Raw genomic sequence first — 19,816 nt, 5'->3', positions numbered from 1 at the left:
ACAAAACAAAAAAAGGGGGGGGGGGGGGTCAATATTGAGAACAGCAGCTTGGCTTATACCATTTATAACCATGGGGGGGTTGCTTTTGTTAGTTGCAATTATTTTTGTTTGACCCAATTGTCTTTATTTTTTTAGGCTAACCAGCTGCTTGAGTTTCCACTTCTGTCTCATTTCATAGGTCTGTTTGTTCAGTTGTTTCTAGTACTTTATTTTGAACACTATTATTAGCTCAAGATCTTAATGTTTTGAATGATCCATCCAGTGGTTTTTTTGTGCGTTAAATAAAAAACCTCCTTTTTAAAAACTTTAACCTGTGCCTGACAGTTTTTCACATTACTGGGCCTTTACAGTGACTGATGTACACAATAACTGCATAACATTTTTCAAGAGCTGTATTTGAAAATATTTTTACTAACACTTAATGGTTTCCAAATATTAAAATTCTCTTGATTTATTTATTTCTTCAATTTTTTATATTAACTTGACTGAATCTCAAAACTCTCTATCTTGGTTAAGTATATTAGCCACTAGATGGAAGTGTAGTCCAATATGTACTGTTTTTTCTCTTTATTTCATATCTGCTATTTTATTTTATAATGATAATTATACAAAAAACAAAATTGTAGTAATGCAAAAAAAAAAACTAAATACTGTTAATTAGGCATAGAAGCATACTTTTTTAAACATAAACTTTCTGAGGGTTTTTTTTTTTGGAGTGATACAAATAAATAAAAAAACTTGTGTCTAGAACGGTTATCTTTAATTACATTTGAGTTATCTTTGATCCTGTACATTAAATAGAATTTAAAAGGTGTGATTTTCCTGAAAAATTAGATTGAAAAAACTTAAGTCTTAAGCACTTAAGCGTAATAACAGGAAGAGAATCTCAATTGCGACTGATTAAATGTTGCGTTTTTTCCAATCTTTGTCCCGTAAAAACATTATTCTCATCATAATAAGTAATGACCCCCTCCCAAACCTATAATCAGGATACTAAATGCAGACCTTTTGTGCTTTCTGATGAGGTATATTGTATTCCAATCAGGACTCTTTTCTGTTTGTCTGACTGAATACCAGCTATGAAGAATCCTACAAGCATATTGGTTATGTCGTTTTTTCTTTTTTATATTTTTATCCTTAATGAAAGCTACAGATTTACATGAGAGAACAAGAGCAAGGACTGAAAACCATCTAGTTCTCTCAAAGTTGAAAATTTGCAAAATATCCGAAACATGCATGATGTTTAAGGGAAATATCTTTTGAAGAAAAAAATGATCAAACAAATGATGAGAGTCTGGTTCAGAGTTTAAATAGAAAATGGTTTTGTGTAGATTAAAGGTTAATTAAATATTTTATTTACAATAAACTGAGATCAATCATAATGTTATTAGGCTGTAGCATGCAGGAAGAAAAAAGAAAAATGGTTTTGGGTCACTAATGCCTTGCCTAAAGACATTTTATCTTTATAATGAATGCACGGAAAATGCTGAACAGAAAGATGAAAATCTTGCTGAGGCAGATTTTATAAGTCCCATTTTAAACTGTGCTCTCCTGTTTTGTTAACACCTGGAAATACTAGAAATGCAGCTAAGCTATAATTCAGTATGCAAAAAAGTCAAAGGAAATTGCTCAGCATTTTTGTAAGAATATGTAAAAAATTTGCCATTTACTTCTTTATGCAACGGTAAGAAATTTAGTTCTCTCCAGTTAATTTTCTTTCAATTGGATTGCTACAGACTGGCAATATGACACATAATTGAAATGTGTTAAGGGAAGAGTCAAGCTTTCTTTTTTAAGATAAGTACTTCTGCTGATGAGCCTTTAGTATAAGTAAAAGAATGGAATTAAATAGAAATAGCTTAGTTATTAACCCATATGTTGGGAGATATGTGAGTAACCTAAGAGCTAGGAGCAGAGCATCTGAATGTAAAGCAGGATGTAATGCATAGCTTATTCAGGTTATCTGACATTCACTTCTGCTGGGTTCCTCCACATTAATGGGAAAAAAGCAGATAAATCTGCTGAAAGGGCTTTGGGGAAGGAGATAAGGGGAAGGTAAATCAATAATTAAAGGGAAAAAACACAGATTTAAGGATGGGATGAAGGTTAGAAAGGAAGAAAACTATAGAATAAGTTTTATTTATACTAGAGAAAAAGAAAATGTGGATCATTTTTGATGAACTGTAGCTGAAAGAGAGGATGAGAAAAGTAATTAGGAAAACAGGGAGAGAACAGAGTTTAAATGGAAGAAAATCTGTTTTTTTTTTTAAATAAAACATTGTTAGTTATGTTAATATTATGCTTAATAATAAGGAGAATATAGCAGGTGGAACACATGCAGGTACACGGTCTGTACAGTAGGTGGCGGTATGCACCTTTATATTCTTCGCTATCTGCCTAAATGGAGAGATAAATACAACTTCTCACTGTTTCGTTGATTAATTTAAAAGCTGATATTTGTTGAAAGGTAAACAACAGGAAAACTAAGAAAATCATCTGACAACAGATTGATATAAAGATGTTTATTAGCTTTTAGGTTTTGTTCTGTTTTTGAACTGTTTTTTTCCTTTTTAATGCTCCATGACCTTTAATCTTCCACGACCATTTGCATCCTGATGCTTCATTAATAACCTTCTGTATTGTTTCGTACAGGTGCTGGTCATAAAATTAGAATATCATGAAAAAGTAGATTGATTTCAGTAATTCCATTTAAAAAGTGAAACTTGTATATTATATTCATACATTACATACAAACTCATATATTTCAGATGTTTATTTTGTTTAATTTTGATGATTACAAATGACAACAAATGAAAATCTCAAATTCATCATATCAGAAAATTAGAATATTACTGAAGACCAATAAAAACAAAGGATTTATAGAAATGTTGGCCAACTGAAAAGTATGAACATGTAAAGTATGAGCATGTACAGCACTCAGTATTTAGTTGGGCCTCCTTTGGCCTGTATTACTGCAGCAATGCGGCGTGGCATGGAGTCGATCAGTCTGTGGCACTGCTCAGGTGTTATGATAGCCCAGGTTGCTCTAATAGTGGCTTTTAGCTCTTCTGAATTGTTGGGTCTGGTGTATTGCATCTTCTTCTTCACAATACCCCATAGATTTTCTATGGGGTTAAGGTCAGGAGAGTTTGCTGGCCAATTAAGAACAGGGATACCATGGTCCTTCAACCAGGTACTGGTAGCTTTGGCACTGTGTGCAGGTGCCAAGTCCTGTTGGAAAATGAAATCTGCATCTCCAAAAAGTTGGTCAGCTGCAGGAAGCATGAAGTGCTCTAAAACTTCCTGGTATGTGGCTGCGTTGACCCTGGACCTCAGAAAACACAATGGACCAACACCAGCAGATGACATGGCACCCCAAACCATCACTGACTGTGGAAACTTTACACTGGACTTCAAGCAACGTGGATGAAGTGCCTCTCTTCTTTTCCTCCAGACTCTGGGACCTTGATTTCCAAAGGAAATGCAAAATTTACTTTCATCAGAGAACATGACTTTGGACCACTCACCAGCAGTCCAGTCCTGTTTCTCTTTAGCCCAGGCAAGACGCTTCTGACGCTGTCTGTGGTTCAAGAGTGGCTTGACACAAGGAATGCGACAGCAGAAACCCATGTCTTTCATACGTCTGTGTGTGGTGGTTCTTGAAGCACTCACTCCAGCTGCAGTCCACTCTTTGTGAATCTCCCCCACATTTTTGAATGGGTTTTGTTTCACAATCCTCTCCAGGGTGCGGTTATCTCTCTTGCTTGTACACTTTTTTCGACCACATCTTTTCCTTCCCTTCGCCTCTCTATTAATGTGCTTGGACACTGAGCTCTGTGAACAGCCAGCCTCTTTAGCGATGACCTTTTGTGTCTTGCCCTCCTTGTGCAAGGTGTCGATGGTCGTCTTTTGGACAACTGTCAAGTCAGCAGTCTTCCCCATGATTGTGTAGCCTATAGAACTAGACTGAAAGACCATTTAAAGGCTTTTGCAGGTGGTTTGAGTTAATTAGCTGATTAGAGTGTGGCACCAGGGGCCATCAATTTTGAACCTTTTCACAATATTCTAATTTTCTGATATGATGAATTTGAGATTTTCATTTGTTGTCATTTGTAATCATCAAAATTAAACAAAATAAACATCTGAAATATATGAGTTTGTATGTAATGTATGAATATAATATACAAGTTTCACTTTTTAAATGGAATTACTGAAATCAATCTACTTTTTCATGATATTCTAATTTTATGACCAGCACCTGTACAGTAGGGGAGCGAAAGGAGTCGGGAGGCTCCAGGCTGCAGACATGCTCCTCATGTATTACCGGCAGGGGGCAGCAGAGCAGAGCAGCCTGCTAGAAATGATTAGAAGAAGAAGAAAAAAGGAGAGGAAGAAGAAGAAAGCAGCTGAGGGAGAAAGGCTGACTGTTAGCTAAGAGGTAGAGAAAATGGACCGAACAGTGAGCCTCCCGCTGCAACCAGGAGCTCAGACCACAGGTAAGCAGCTCACCTGAGTCGGAATGACGCTGAAACATCAACATGGTTACCAGACCGGTTCTGGCTGGAAGGGAACTGAGTATTTGCTGGGTTCAGCAGGTAATGGCTGGATTACATGACAGTCGGCATTACAACACGGTGTTATAACACCGGTACCAGCGGTACTGTGGTGGCTCCAGGTTCTGACCTCCGGGTTCTGACCTGGAGCCACTGTGACTCTCATCAAAGGAAGTTTTATGGTTTTGATCAGATTCTACAAACTGTTTTTTATTTAATTTAAGTGTTTTTCTATAATAATGAGCGACAGTTAGTTCGATGGAGGATCAATTTATAGATCCAGTAATAATAAAGCCCACTAACATGGGGGACTGGGTGGGGGGGTCTGTGGGCCCTCTGGTTGGTTAGCAGAGGTTACCATGGTTACTAGGACCTGACCATGCATGAGGCCCCTGTGTGTGTGTGTGTGTGTGTGTTGCAGTGCAGCTGGTGGAGAGCAGCCCGGCCCCCAGCGGAGTGGAGCTGGTCAGCTCCTACCAGACCAACAGACTGGGAGACCCCATGGACCTGGTGGCGCTGGCCCAGCAGGTCCAGAAGGTGAGCTGTGGGTTTACCGGCCGGCTCTCACTGCCGCTTCTCCTTCTGAAACCATCTGCATGTCTCTCAGGGAGACGATTTTGTGAAAGCCAACGCCTGCAACAAGCTGACGGTGATTGCAGACCAGATCCGGTACCTTCAGGAGCAGGCCAGAAAGGTAAGCGCCATCAATCCGTACAGGAGTTCTGATCATACAGACCTCAGCTGATGGTTCTGCTTGATGCTTCTTTCAGGTTCTAGAAGATGCCAAAAGAGACGCTGACCTCCACCACGCTGCCTGCAACATAGTGAAGAAGCCTGGCACCATGTATTACCTGTACCAGCGTCCATCTGGACAGAAATACTTCTCCATCATCTCCCCGCAGGTTAGTCCTGGCTCCTCCCACCGGGGGACCTTATCTAATCCGGCCCCAGGGGGAATCTGTGCAGGCGGCTCACGTAACGTGCAGCGCGACTCGGCAGGCCTGTTTACATAACGCTAGCGCTGAAGGTCAAAGGTCATGCAGCCGTGAAGGAACTGACAGATCAGCAGGCAGCTGAACTCAGGCAGTTTGGGTTGGAGTGGACCGGTTCCTCCCGCTCCATCTGGGTCCATCAGAAGGATCGCTGGAGGAAAGACGTGTCCCCCTGAGTCCGCCATCTTCTGACATGTTTTCTGTCTGGTTCATTCATTCAAGTCCAGATCTTTGTTTAAACAGACGAAATCCTTTGATTTAGTGTTTAGTTTAAACATTTAGTTGTTTAAATTTAAGTTGATTGACAGCTGGTCAGCCACGCGTACTGAGGGCGGTCAGTGAGGTAGTTGATGGTCCAGGCAGCCAGATGTCTGTTCACTCCAGCGTCCTCCACCTTCCCACTCAGCAGCTCTGCTCTGATGGTGCTGAAAGCGCTGGAGAAGTCAAAGATCATGACTCTCTCATTGCACTTGCCTGCATTTCTGAGGAGGAGGATCCCTCTTTCAGTTCCTGTAGAGCTCCTGAAGACCAGCTGGTTCCGACGATGGGGTCTCCATGAATAAACATTAGCCTCCAGGCCCTGACTATTATCAATGCTGATGTTAACTAAATGGCTGATAGTTAATATTATCAATGCTAATGTTAGCTAAATGACTGGCAGTGAATGTTATTGATGCTAATGCTAGCAAAATTGCTTGCAGTGAATGTTATTGATGCTAATGTTAGCTAAATGGCTTGCAGTTAATGTTATAGATGCTAATGTTAGCTAAATTGCTTGTAGTGAATGTTATTGATGCTAATGTTAGCTAAATTGCTTGCAGTGAATGTTATTGATGCTAATGTTAGCTAAATTGCTTGCAGTGAATGTTATTGATGCTAATGTTAGCTAAATTGCTTGCAGTGAATGTTTTTGATGCTAATGTTAGCTAAATGGCTTGCAGTGAATGTTATAGATGCTAATGTTAGCTAAATTGCTTGCAGTGAATGTTATTGATGCTAATGTTAGCTAAATTGCTTGCAGTGAATGTTATTGATGCTAATGTTAGCTAAATTGCTTGCAGTGAATGTTTTTTATGCTAATGTTAGCTAAATGGCTTGCAGTGAATGTTATAGATGCTAATGTTAGCTAAATTGCTTGCAGTGAATGTTATTGATGCTAATGTTAGCTAAATGGCTTGCAGTGAATGTTATAGATGCTAATGTTAGCTAAATTGCTTGCAGTGAATGTTATTGATGCTAATGTTAGCTAAATGCTTGCAGTGAATGTTATTGATGCTAATGTTAGCTAAATTGCTTGCATTGAATGTTATTGATGCTAATGTTAGCTAAATGGCTTGCATTGAATGTTATAGATGCTAATGTTAGCTAAATTGCTTGCAGTGAATGTTATAGATGCTAATGTTAGCTAGATTGCTTGCAGTGAATGTTATTGATGCTAATGTTAGCTAAATTGCTTGCATTGAATGTTATTGATGCTAATGTTGGCTAAATGGCTGGCAGTAAATGTTATTGATGCTCAGTGTGTGAACCCGGCTGACCTGTTTATCTTTCCCCTGAAGGAATGGGGACCCAGCTGCCCTCATCCCTTCCTGGGAGCCTTCAAGCTGCAGCACGACATGTCCTGGACCCCGATGGAGCAGGTCGAGAAGAGGGAGGCAGAGATCGCCATCATGGACAAACTGCTGAGCCAGCAGACAGCCTTACCTCCGTACACGGGACCCAACTTCAAAGGTCTGACTGAATGAAGACTGCTGAGCGGACCAATCAAGGATTGGTTTACTGGACATCTCGGTCCACACTGGGACAGACGCTGCTTTCTTCTGCTGCTATGTAGCCTAATGGCCTAGTTAAAGTCTGTCTTAGAAATCACTATCAGCATTTTCAATCTTCTGAACTGTTCTGAAAGATGGATGGTCCTGATAAAACACTGCGGATCAGAACCAGCAGACGAGTCGGAACCCAACCACCTCTGGACCTGAGGCGACGAGGTTCCTCATGGGGTCCAGGAAACATAACATGTTCTCACCTTCAATAAAATGATTTATTTTAACGTTTGAGACCCAATTTTCTATTTGCTGGATGTGTGGGGTTAGGGGTCTTGACAGGGGAGCTAGAGTGGCAGTTTGTGGGGGATCGAACCGGATACTTGCAACCTTCTCATTACGGTCCACTGCTCCTGCCTCTCTGTCTCTGTGTGGTTGGTCTTTTCTTCTGTGGCTGAAAAGTTCATCAAATTTCCAATGGGAGATTATTAAACTAGACTGACTAAAACTGGAACTATATCAGGAGGCTAAACTAGAGCAAACAAGGAATAAAAAAAAAAAAAAACATATGAAGAGAAAACAAACCATTTGATGTGATCGTAAACGCCACATTGATAATCTAAACTAGCTGCTGTATATTTTATTTATATTTAATAAAGTGCAAGATTGCTTCAAATCTTCATTAATTTACAAAGTGAATTATCTTAGTCCAGATGATAATAGATAAAAATCCAATGACATGCCTCCTAATAACTGCTCAGAAATCCATCCATTGATCCTCTTCCGCTTATCCGGGGTCGGTTCGCGGGGGTAGCAGTTTCAGTAGGGAGGCCTGGACATCCCTCTCCCCAGCCACTTGGGCCAGCTCCTCCGAGGGAATCCCAGGGCGCTCCCAGGCCAGCCGAGAAACACACTCCCTCCAGCGTGTCCTGGGTCTCCCCCTGGGCCTCCTCCAGGTGGGACGCGCCTGGAATACCTCACTAGGGAGGCGTCCAGGAGGCATCCTAATCAGATGCCCGAGCCACCTCAACTGGCTCCTCTCGATGTGGAGGAGCAGCGGCTCTACTCTGAGTCATCCCCGGATGACTGAGCTCCTCACCGTATCTCTAAGGGAGAGCCCAGACACACTACGGAGAAAATTCATTTCAGCCGCTTGTATCCGGATCATGTTCTTTCGGTCATGACCCAAAGCTCATGACCATAGATGAGGGTAGGAACGTAGATCGAGCGGTAAATCGAGAGCTTTGCTTTTTGGCTCAGCTCTCTCTCTCTCTTCACAGACCGGTACAGTCTGTCATACACCATTCCGCCTATCAATCTCCTGCTCCATCTTCCCATCATTCATGAACAAGACCCCAAGATACTTAATCCTGGTCTTTTCTAATAGCTGGCTCTTTCAGCTTCGCTGCTGTCAGCAAAGTGAATAGGTGGGCTGGTGCTAAAATACGGACTAGAATTAACCTCGCATGTCCTGAGATTAACCTGGCATCTCCTAGAATTAACCTGGCATGTCCTCGGATTAACCTGGCATCTCCTAGAATTAACCTGGCATGTCCTCGGATTGACTTGGCATATCCTCAGATTAACCTGGCACGTCCTGAGATTAACCTGGTATCTCCTAGAATTAACCTGGCATGTCCTCGGATTAACTTGACATCTCCTAGAATTAACCTGGCATCTCCTAGAATTAACCTGGCATGTCCTCGGATTGACCTGGCATGTCCTCGGATTGACCTGGCATGTCCTCGGATTAACTTGGCATGTCCTCAGATTAACCTGGCATCTCCTAGAATTAACCTGGCATGTCCTCGGATTGACTTGACATCTCCTAGAATTAACCTGGCATGTCCTTGGATTAACTTGACATCTCCTAGAATTAACCTGGCATCTCCTAGAATTAACCTGGCATGTCCTCGGATTGACCTGGCATGTCCTCGGATTGACCTGGCATGTCCTCGGATTAACTTGGCATGTCCTCAGATTAACCTGGCATCTCCTAGAATTAACCTGGCATGTCCTCAGATTGACTTGGCATATCCTCAGATTAACCTGGCATCTCCTAGATTAACCTGGCATGTCCTCGGATTAACCTGGCATCTCCTCAGATTAACCTGGCATGTCCTCGGATTAACCTTGCATGTCCCGATTAACCTGGCATGTCCTCAGATTAACCTGGCATCTCCTAGAATTAACTTGGCATGTCCTCAGATTAACCTGGCATCTCCTAGAATAAACCTGGCATGTCCTCAGATTAACCCGGAATCTCCTAGAATTAACCTAGCATGTCCTCAGATTAACCTGGCATCTCCTAGAATTAACCTGGCATGTCCTCAGATTAACCTGGCATCTCCTAGAATTAACTTGGCTTCTCCTCAGATTAACCTGACATCTCCTAGAATTAACCTGGCATCTCCTCAGATTAACCTGGCATCTCCTAGAATTAACTTGGCATGTCCTCAGATTAACCTGGCATCTCCTAGAATTAACCTGGCATGTCCTCAGATTAACCTGGCATCTCCTAGAATTAACCTGGCATGTCCTCAGATTAACCTGGCATCTCCTCAGATTAACCTGGCATCTCCTAGAATTAACCTGGCATGTCCTCAGATTAACCTGGCATCTCCTCAGATTAACCTGACATCTCCTAGAATTAACCTGGCATCTCCTCAGATTAACCTGACATCTCCTAGAACTAACCTGGCATCTCCTAGAATTAACCTGGCATGTCCTCAGATTAACCCGGCATCTCCTAGAATTAACCTGGCATCTCCTCAGATTAACCTGGCATCTCCTAGAATTAACTTGGCATGTCTTCAGATTAACCTGGCATCTCCTAGAATTAACCTGGCATGTCCTCAGATTAACCTGGCATCTCCTAGAATTAACCTGGCATCTCCTCAGATTAACCTGGCATCTCCTAGAATTAACCTGGCATCTCCTAGAATTAACCTGGCATCTCCTCAGATTAACCTGGCATCTCCTAGAATTAACCTGGCATCTCCTAGAATTAACCTGGCATCTCCTAGAATTAACGTGGCATCTCCTCAGATTAACCTGGCGTCTCCTAGAATTAACCTGGCATCTCCTCAGATTAACCTGGCATCTCCTAGAATTAAACTGGCATCTCCTAGAATTAACCTGGCATCTCCTCAGATTAACCTGGCATCTCCTAGAATTAACTTGGCATGTCCTCAGATTAACCTGGCATCTCCTCAGATTAACCTGGCATCTCCTAGAATTAACTTGGCATGTCCTCAGATTAACCTGGCATCTCCTCAGATTAACCTGGCATCTCCTAGAATTAACGTGGCATCTCCTCAGATTAACCTGGCATCTCCTAGAATTAACCTGGCATCTCCTCAGATTAACCTGGCATCTCCTAGAATTAAACTGGCATCTCCTAGAATTAACCTGGCATCTCCTCAGATTAACCTGGCATCTCCTAGAATTAACTTGGCATGTCCTCAGATTAACCTGGCATCTCCTAGAATTAACCTGGCATGTCCTCAGATTAACCTGGCATCTCCTAGAATTAACCTGGCATCTCCTCAGATTAACCTGGCATCTCCTAGAATTAACCTGGCATCTCCTCAGATTAACCTGACATCTCCTAGAATTAACCTGGCATCTCCTCAGATTAACCTGGCATCTCCTACAAGTAACCTGGCATGTCCTCAGATTAAGCTGGCATCTCCTAGAATTAACCTGGCATGTCCTCGGATTAACTTGGCCTGTGCTCCAATGAACGTGGGATGTCCTTGTGTTAGCAGTAAGGTCGTGTTGAGAAGGTGGACTGAATTTTTATCAGCATTTTTTTTAAATCTTTAAATAAGTTGTTTTAATGTCCATTTTTTAGCGTGAAAAACTGCGGATATGGAGTGCGAGTGTGTGAAGACACTGAGATGGGCGAGTCTCACGCCTAAAGGGTGAGAGCTGACAGCCCTGATTGTAAAACACAGCTCATTTATGAGCAGTCGTTTATCTAACTGGAAAAAGCTCTGGATCTCTGCAGAGAGCCCAGGAGGACAGTATGGGGGCCCAGATTCATTCAACTTAGCCTCCTTCTTCTGTTCTGCTTAAACTCTTATACATCTATGGTTCTGACAGCATATGCAGCTCCAGGTTCTGGTCCAAGCAGAAGGTGATGAATCTCACAGGCAGCAGCATCAGAACCAAAGAGCTCATTGCATTTTTTAGGTAATCTTCTTCTTTACAGACTGACAGGTTTATTTTCTCTATTTTACTTGTGTTGTTGTATTATTTCTTCCAATGAATTAGAATTCCACCAACATCTTTTAAAAACAGACAGAAAAAAACCCAAACAGCATTTCAGTCCTTATCACAAACCGATTTAATTTAATATCTCTTTATTTTTAAAATAATTAAACATTTTTCTTCCAACCCTTTGATCTTTTCTCTGGTCGTAAATCATTTTACATCCGGGCCGTTTTACACCACATCCATCCTACAGGGAGGAAGGGCTTCTGATGGGGCAGAACGCTCTCTAAGGTCCCAACAGCTCCATCTGCTCCATGCCCCCCTCCCACTCTGAACTAACCCCCCCGCAAAGATATACACAAACATCTAATGAACAGAAATGTCAAAATATTGAAAACAAGATAAAAACCAAAAAGCAGAGAATAAAGTGAGACAAAATGAAGTAAAGGGGAAACAGAAGACGTCTGGTTCTGGTTCTGCTCCATAAACAAACACTAAGGTTCTAACAGAAACTCGGTTCTAGTCACTGTAATACTGTGAATTCCACGCAGCGCCCCCTGCTGGCAAACAGCAGGAACAGAGTTCTGTTTGCATGGTTATCTGTTGGCAGGCTGGTACCAGACCAGTACCAACGGGTCTCCTAAAGACCCAGGGGGTCAATGGTTCGATTCCTTACTCAGAGTGTGTTCACATGAAGAGGACCCCCCCATGGTTGATCCTTTCCTCTGGAGCTCAGAGAGAAATAGAACAACTACACCATCTAGCTCCAGTATTCCTAGATCTGCATGTAAACACACTCTGATTTCCCAGGATGGTTGTCTGAGACGGCGTGGAGGTTCATTAGCTCATCTGATCAGGCAGAGAGAGGAAGAGGAGGATAAACAGAAATGAAGAATCTACCATCTCAGTTTCCTGCTTCTTTTTTTAGATTCTTTCTCTCCGTTTTTATTCGTCTCGTTTTTCTGTTCGCATCATCATCAGTTCAGGGATAATTATTTACAGTAACCATGGAAACAGATGTGATGATCTACAGTAAAGGAAGTCGCACAAACAGGAGAAACTAAACAACAGAACTCATAATAAACGGATGAAGAACCCCGAGGTTCTGAGAGTCCAGAGACCGGAGCTCAGGGCAGGGATTGAGGAGCAGAGGAGGCGGCGGCAGTGGCGTCCGTTAGGTGGGGATGATCCCGTCGCTCCTAAGGCCCCGCTTCAACTCCAGGTCCTCCAGCTTCTTCCACAGCTCCTCACGCTCCTTCTCCTTCTTCTTCTCCCTAAAACAAGCATAAGAAGAATGAGCTCCACCCTCTGCAGGACCTGGACAGGTTCTAGTGCTCCATCAGGTCCGCTGCTGGTCTGAACCTCAAGGTTCAATAAGTTTAATGTCAGAAACGAGCAAAGAGGATCTGAGGACTGCTGCAGGTCAGAACCGCTGAACTCTGTAGAAGAACCAGCAGAGAAGATCAGCTTTCATTTCTGACAGAAGGTTTCAGGTCTGGACTTTGACTAGGCCTAAATCCTGCATCTGGTCAGTTCTGATAGGATCAGGGGTTTGAATACTTTAGCTGACCCTATGAAGGTTCTACCGACCTCCACGAGGATGGTTAGAGGTCCAGTGGGTTCTGATGGAGTCCTTACCTCTGACGCTCTGACTTGTAGGTGGCGGTGAGCTCATCAAATAAGGTGCTGTTCATCTCCATGAAGGCCTTCAGGACATTGTAGACCAGCGCTACGATGGCCCTACGATGACATGCCTCCTAATAACTGCTCAGAAATCCATCCATTGATCCTCTTCCGCTTATCCGGGGTCGGTTCGCGGGGGTAGCAGTTTCAGTAGGGAGGCCTGGACATCCCTCTCCCCAGCCACTTGGGCCAGCTCCTCCGAGGGAATCCCAGGGCGCTCCCAGGCCAGCCGAGAAACACACTCCCTCCAGCGTGTCCTGGGTCTCCCCCTGGGCCTCCTCCAGGTGGGACGCGCCTGGAATACCTCACTAGGGAGGCGTCCAGGAGGCATCCTAATCAGATGCCCGAGCCACCTCAACTGGCTCCTCTCGATGTGGAGGAGCAGCGGCTCTACTCTGAGTCATCCCCGGATGACTGAGCTCCTCACCGTATCTCTAAGGGAGAGCCCAGACACACTACGGAGAAAATTCATTTCAGCCGCTTGTATCCGGATCATGTTCTTTCGGTCATGACCCAAAGCTCATGACCATAGATGAGGGTAGGAACGTAGATCGAGCGGTAAATCGAGAGCTTTGCTTTTTGGCTCAGCTCTCTCTCTCTCTTCACAGACCGGTACAGTCTGTCATACACCATTCCGCCTATCAATCTCCTGCTCCATCTTCCCATCATTCATGAACAAGACCCCAAGATACTTAATCCTGGTCTTTTCTAATAGCTGGCTCTTTCAGCTTCGCTGCTGTCAGCAAAGTGAATAGGTGGGCTGGTGCTAAAATACGGACTAGAATTAACCTCGCATGTCCTGAGATTAACCTGGCATCTCCTAGAATTAACCTGGCATGTCCTCGGATTAACCTGGCATCTCCTAGAATTAACCTGGCATGTCCTCGGATTGACTTGGCATATCCTCAGATTAACCTGGCACGTCCTGAGATTAACCTGGTATCTCCTAGAATTAACCTGGCATGTCCTCGGATTAACTTGACATCTCCTAGAATTAACCTGGCATCTCCTAGAATTAACCTGGCATGTCCTCGGATTGACCTGGCATGTCCTCGGATTGACCTGGCATGTCCTCGGATTAACTTGGCATGTCCTCAGATTAACCTGGCATCTCCTAGAATTAACCTGGCATGTCCTCGGATTGACTTGACATCTCCTAGAATTATCCTGGCATGTCCTTGGATTAACTTGACATCTCCTAGAATTAACCTGGCATCTCCTAGAATTAACCTGGCATGTCCTCGGATTGACCTGGCATGTCCTCGGATTGACCTGGCATGTCCTCGGATTAACTTGGCATGTCCTCAGATTAACCTGGCATCTCCTAGAATTAACCTGGCATGTCCTCAGATTGACTTGGCATATCCTCAGATTAACCTGGCATCTCCTAGAATTAACCTGGCATGTCCTCGGATTAACCTGGCATCTCCTCAGATTAACCTGGCATGTCCTCGGATTAACCTTGCATGTCCCGATTAACCTGGCATGTCCTCAGATTAACCTGGCATCTCCTAGAATTAACTTGGCATGTCCTCAGATTAACCTGGCATCTCCTAGAATAAACCTGGCATGTCCTCAGATTAACCCGGAATCTCCTAGAATTAACCTGGCATGTCCTCAGATTAACCTGGCATCTCCTAGAATTAACCTGGCATGTCCTCAGATTAACCTGGCATCTCCTAGAATTAACTTGGCTTCTCCTCAGATTAACCTGACATCTCCTAGAATTAACCTGGCATCTCCTCAGATTAACCTGGCATCTCCTAGAATTAACTTGGCATGTCCTCAGATTAACCTGGCATCTCCTAGAATTAACCTGGCATGTCCTCAGATTAACCTGGCATCTCCTAGAATTAACCTGGCATGTCCTCAGATTAACCTGGCATCTCCTCAGATTAACCTGGCATCTCCTAGAATTAACCTGGCATGTCCTCAGATTAACCTGGCATCTCCTCAGATTAACCTGACATCTCCTAGAATTAACCTGGCATCTCCTCAGATTAACCTGACATCTCCTAGAACTAACCTGGCATCTCCTAGAATTAACCTGGCATGTCCTCAGATTAACCCGGCATCTCCTAGAATTAACCTGGCATCTCCTCAGATTAACCTGGCATCTCCTAGAATTAACTTGGCATGTCTTCAGATTAACCTGGCATCTCCTAGAATTAACCTGGCATGTCCTCAGATTAACCTGGCATCTCCTAGAATTAACCTGGCATCTCCTCAGATTAACCTGGCATCTCCTAGAATTAACCTGGCATCTCCTAGAATTAACCTGGCATCTCCTCAGATTAACCTGGCATCTCCTAGAATTAACCTGGCATCTCCTAGAATTAACCTGGCATCTCCTAGAATTAACCCAGGCATCTCCTAGAATTAACGTGGCATCTCCTCAGATTAACCTGGCATCTCCTAGAATTAACCTGGCATCTCCTCAGATTAACCTGGCATCTCCTAGAATTAAACTGGCATCTCCTAGAATTAACCTGGCATCTCCTCAGATTAACCTGGCATCTCCTAGAATTAACTTGGCATGTCCTCAGATTAACCTGACATCTCCTAGAATTAACCTGGCATCTCCTCAGATTAACCTGGCATCTCCTACAAGTAACCTGGCATGTCCTCAGATTAAGCTGGCATCTCCTAGAATTAACCTGGCATGTCCTCGGATTAACTTGGCCTGTGCTCCAATGAACGTGGGATGTCCTTGTGTTAGCAGTAAGGTCGTGTTGAGAAGGTGGACTGAATTTTTATCAGCATTTTTTTTAAATCTTTAAATAAGTTGTTTTAATGTCCATTTTTTAGCGTGAAAAACTGCGGATATGGAGTGCGAGTGTGTGAAGACACTGAGATGGGCGAGTCTCACGCCTAAAGGGTGAGAGCTGACAGCCCTGATTGTAAAACACAGCTCATTTATGAGCAGTCGTTTATCTAACTGGAAAAAGCTCTGGATCTCTGCAGAGAGCCCAGGAGGACAGTATGGGGGCCCAGATTCATTCAACTTAGCCTCCTTCTTCTGTTCTGCTTAAACTCTTATACATCTATGGTTCTGACAGCATATGCAGCTCCAGGTTCTGGTCCAAGCAGAAGGTGATGAATCTCACAGGCAGCAGCATCAGAACCAAAGAGCTCATTGCATTTTTTAGGTCATCTTCTTCTTTACAGACTGACAGGTTTATTTTCTCTATTTTACTTGTGTTGTTGTATTATTTCTTCCAATGAATTAGAATTCCACCAACATCTTTTAAAAACAGACAGAAAAAAACCCAAACAGCATTTCAGTCCTTATCACAAACCGATTTAATTTAATATCTCTTTATTTTTAAAATAATTAAACATTTTTCTTCCAACCCTTTGATCTTTTCTCTGGTCGTAAATCATTTTACATCCGGGCCGTTTTACACCACATCCATCCTACAGGGAGGAAGGGCTTCTGATGGGGCAGAACGCTCTCTAAGGTCCCAACAGCTCCATCTGCTCCATGCCCCCCTCCCACTCTGAACTAACCCCCCCGCAAAGATATACACAAACATCTAATGAACAGAAATGTCAAAATATTGAAAACAAGATAAAAACCAAAAAGCAGAGAATAAAGTGAGACAAAATGAAGTAAAGGGGAAACAGAAGACGTCTGGTTCTGGTTCTGCTCCATAAACAAACACTAAGGTTCTAACAGAAACTCGGTTCTAGTCACTGTAATACTGTGAATTCCACGCAGCGCCCCCTGCTGGCAAACAGCAGGAACAGAGTTCTGTTTGCATGGTTATCTGTTGGCAGGCTGGTACCAGACCAGTACCAACGGGTCTCCTAAAGACCCAGGGGGTCAATGGTTCGATTCCTTACTCAGAGTGTGTTCACATGAAGAGGACCCCCCCATGGTTGATCCTTTCCTCTGGAGCTCAGAGAGAAATAGAACAACTACACCATCTAGCTCCAGTATTCCTAGATCTGCATGTAAACACACTCTGATTTCCCAGGATGGTTGTCTGAGACGGCGTGGAGGTTCATTAGCTCATCTGATCAGGCAGAGAGAGGAAGAGGAGGATAAACAGAAATGAAGAATCTACCATCTCAGTTTCCTGCTTCTTTTTTTAGATTCTTTCTCTCCGTTTTTATTCGTCTCGTTTTTCTGTTCGCATCATCATCAGTTCAGGGATAATTATTTACAGTAACCATGGAAACAGATGTGATGATCTACAGTAAAGGAAGTCGCACAAACAGGAGAAACTAAACAACAGAACTCATAATAAACGGATGAAGAACCCCGAGGTTCTGAGAGTCCAGAGACCGGAGCTCAGGGCAGGGATTGAGGAGCAGAGGAGGCGGCGGCGGTGGCGTCCGTTAGGTGGGGATGATCCCGTCGCTCCTAAGGCCCCGCTTCAACTCCAGGTCCTCCAGCTTCTTCCACAGCTCCTCACGCTCCTTCTCCTTCTTCTTCTCCCTAAAACAAGCATAAGAAGAATGAGCTCCACCCTCTGCAGGACCTGGACAGGTTCTAGTGCTCCATCAGGTCCGCTGCTGGTCTGAACCTCAAGGTTCAATAAGTTTAATGTCAGAAACGAGCAAAGAGGATCTGAGGACTGCTGCAGGTCAGAACCGCTGAACTCTGTAGAAGAACCAGCAGAGAAGATCAGCTTTCATTTCTGACAGAAGGTTTCAGGTCTGGACTTTGACTAGGCCTAAATCCTGCATCTGGTCAGTTCTGATAGGATCAGGGGTTTGAATACTTTAGCTGACCCTATGAAGGTTCTACCCACCTCCACGAGGATGGTTAGAGGTCCAGTGGGTTCTGATGGAGTCCTTACCTCTGACGCTCTGACTTGTAGGTGGCGGTGAGCTCATCAAATAAGGTGCTGTTCATCTCCATGAAGGCCTTCAGGACATTGTAGACCAGCGCTACGATGGCCCTGGGACAGAGGACGGGGAGAGGACAGAGGACAGTTTAGAGTCCATATCAGGTTTGAAGGAGATAAAGTTCTAATCTGCTTCATTGAATCAATCAAAGAACACAGGAAGTTGGAGCTGATGGTCCATCTGTCTGTCCCCCTTTCAGAGGTTCTAGGCTGTGTCCTAACGTCCAGCCTGACCTCTGACCCCTCCATCACTATAGAGACCAGGGACTTTATAGTGAACTCAGTTAAATGACCGTTCAGACAAATGATCACTACTTTTCGCTCCCCATTGGTCATGTGACTGCGCCTCCCTGCACGATGCCTTCGCCATCTTTTTTATTTACCGTTGCTACAACAAATCCCATGATGCTTTAAAAGGAGAGCTCCCTCAAAGCATTCTGGGACATATCTGCTCGTCTAGCGACCATGGATGATCACTACTTTTCAAGGTGCATTGTGGGAAAATTCCTGTCCACTAGACCAGGCATCCCCAAAGTTGGTCCTCGAGGGCCGCTGTCCTGCAGGTTTTATAGATCTCCTTGCTCCAGCACAGCTGATTTTAATTAAAAGCTAATTATCAGGCTTTTGCTCAACTGCAATCATAATCAGCTGTGCTAAAGCAAGGAAACCTCTAAAACCTGCAGGACAGCGGCCCTCGAGGACCGACTTTGGGGATGCCTGAACTAGACGTTCGGACACTCGTATAAAACGGAGTGTTTCAGATCAGCTCCATGACACTGAGGTCTAGACTTCGACCCGGTCCAGGACTTCCCAGATGACTCTTTTTCTGAGTCGTTGCTGAAGTCCCGGCCCCAGGTCGCACTGAAACGGTTACCCAGGATTTCACATCCTCCGCCTGCCGCGCTCTGCCCCGCCCCGCTCAAGTACGTCCTGCGGAGTAATTGATCTGGCATGTTAATATGAGAGCTGTTCCACATCTTCCGCACGTCACCATCCACGGACGTCTTCTCCGTCCTTCACCGTCAAAATAAGGAGCGGAGCTAAAAAAAAGCTTGCTCCAGTCCAGCCAGGTCAAGATACACAATTTCAATCATACCAAACAGGAAAAAGAACGTTTAGAAGGTTTATCAAATTCAAATACATATATATGGTAACGACAGATCGGTAACTACAGACTAGAAAAAGTTGCATTTCCTGCGAAAATGCAGTGTGAATGCTGTACGCTAAACTGTAAGCTGTAAGGTTAAAATGGCAGAAACAAGCTGAAATTTAAAGTCAAAGCTGCTGAAATGGTATGGAATAGCAAAAAAAAGGTCTAATTAGTTTCTTAAAAGTAGCTGAAGCCAACAGCAGAAACATGGCAGACATGTTATGAATTAACAGCAAGCAGAAAAGCTTAATGCCTTTCCAGAAAGAGAGCAGAATCAAGCCAAAATTGGAAAAAATATGCAGAAATTTTATAAAATAGCAAAAACGGTAACATAAACAGTAAAAAAGTTGAATCTTAACTAGTTGAAGACAAAAATGAGTAGCTTAAGGATAGGAAGATAAATGTTGAATATGTATAATAAGTATTAAAGTCTGAAATCATATGTGGAAATGTCAAGACTTGTAAAAAAAAATTGAAATTAATTAAAATGTGTCAGTTGATCAGCATAGAGAAAACAGTGTCATCCTTAGAAGCTTGAAAATCCACAAACCAAAGTACAAGACTGACCATAAGAAGCACAGGAAGGACAGAGAGAGAAGCT

At 43.4% G+C, this 19,816-nt stretch overlaps 1 protein-coding gene and 2 long non-coding RNA genes across 3 annotated transcripts; 1 reads left to right on the top strand and 2 right to left on the bottom strand.

The window, feature by feature from the left end:
* Nucleotides 1–4,335: 4,335 nt before the first annotated feature.
* Nucleotides 4,336–7,595, top strand: cunh1orf50 (chromosome unknown C1orf50 homolog). Its single transcript, XM_038292750.1, has 5 exons — nucleotides 4,336–4,496; nucleotides 4,975–5,090; nucleotides 5,161–5,247; nucleotides 5,324–5,455; nucleotides 7,105–7,595. The coding sequence occupies exons 1-5, from the start codon at nucleotides 4,448–4,450 to the stop codon at nucleotides 7,288–7,290; spliced, it is 570 nt and encodes a 189-aa protein (XP_038148678.1). The 5' UTR covers nucleotides 4,336–4,447; the 3' UTR covers nucleotides 7,291–7,595.
* Nucleotides 7,596–11,635: 4,040 nt separating this feature from the next.
* On the bottom strand, nucleotides 11,636–13,267 carry LOC119788386. Its single transcript, XR_005281456.1, has 2 exons — nucleotides 13,165–13,267; nucleotides 11,636–12,800 (listed from the first exon to the last, which is right to left on the bottom strand). It is a non-coding gene; the product is annotated as an uncharacterized LOC119788386 (long non-coding RNA).
* Nucleotides 13,268–16,488: 3,221 nt separating this feature from the next.
* Nucleotides 16,489–18,174, bottom strand: LOC119788428. The gene is made up of 2 exons (XR_005281467.1): nucleotides 18,018–18,174; nucleotides 16,489–17,653 (listed from the first exon to the last, which is right to left on the bottom strand). It is a non-coding gene; the product is annotated as an uncharacterized LOC119788428 (long non-coding RNA).
* Between the last annotated feature and the right edge of the window lie 1,642 nt (nucleotides 18,175–19,816).

The sequence above is a fragment of the Cyprinodon tularosa genome, unplaced genomic scaffold (genome assembly GCF_016077235.1).
Source record: "Cyprinodon tularosa strain WSP-4 unplaced genomic scaffold, ASM1607723v1 ctg316, whole genome shotgun sequence".
NCBI classification, from domain to species: Eukaryota; Metazoa; Chordata; class Actinopteri; order Cyprinodontiformes; family Cyprinodontidae; genus Cyprinodon; species Cyprinodon tularosa.
Note: the sequence above shows the minus strand (reverse complement) of the source record. Positions and strands in the feature narration are given on the sequence as shown.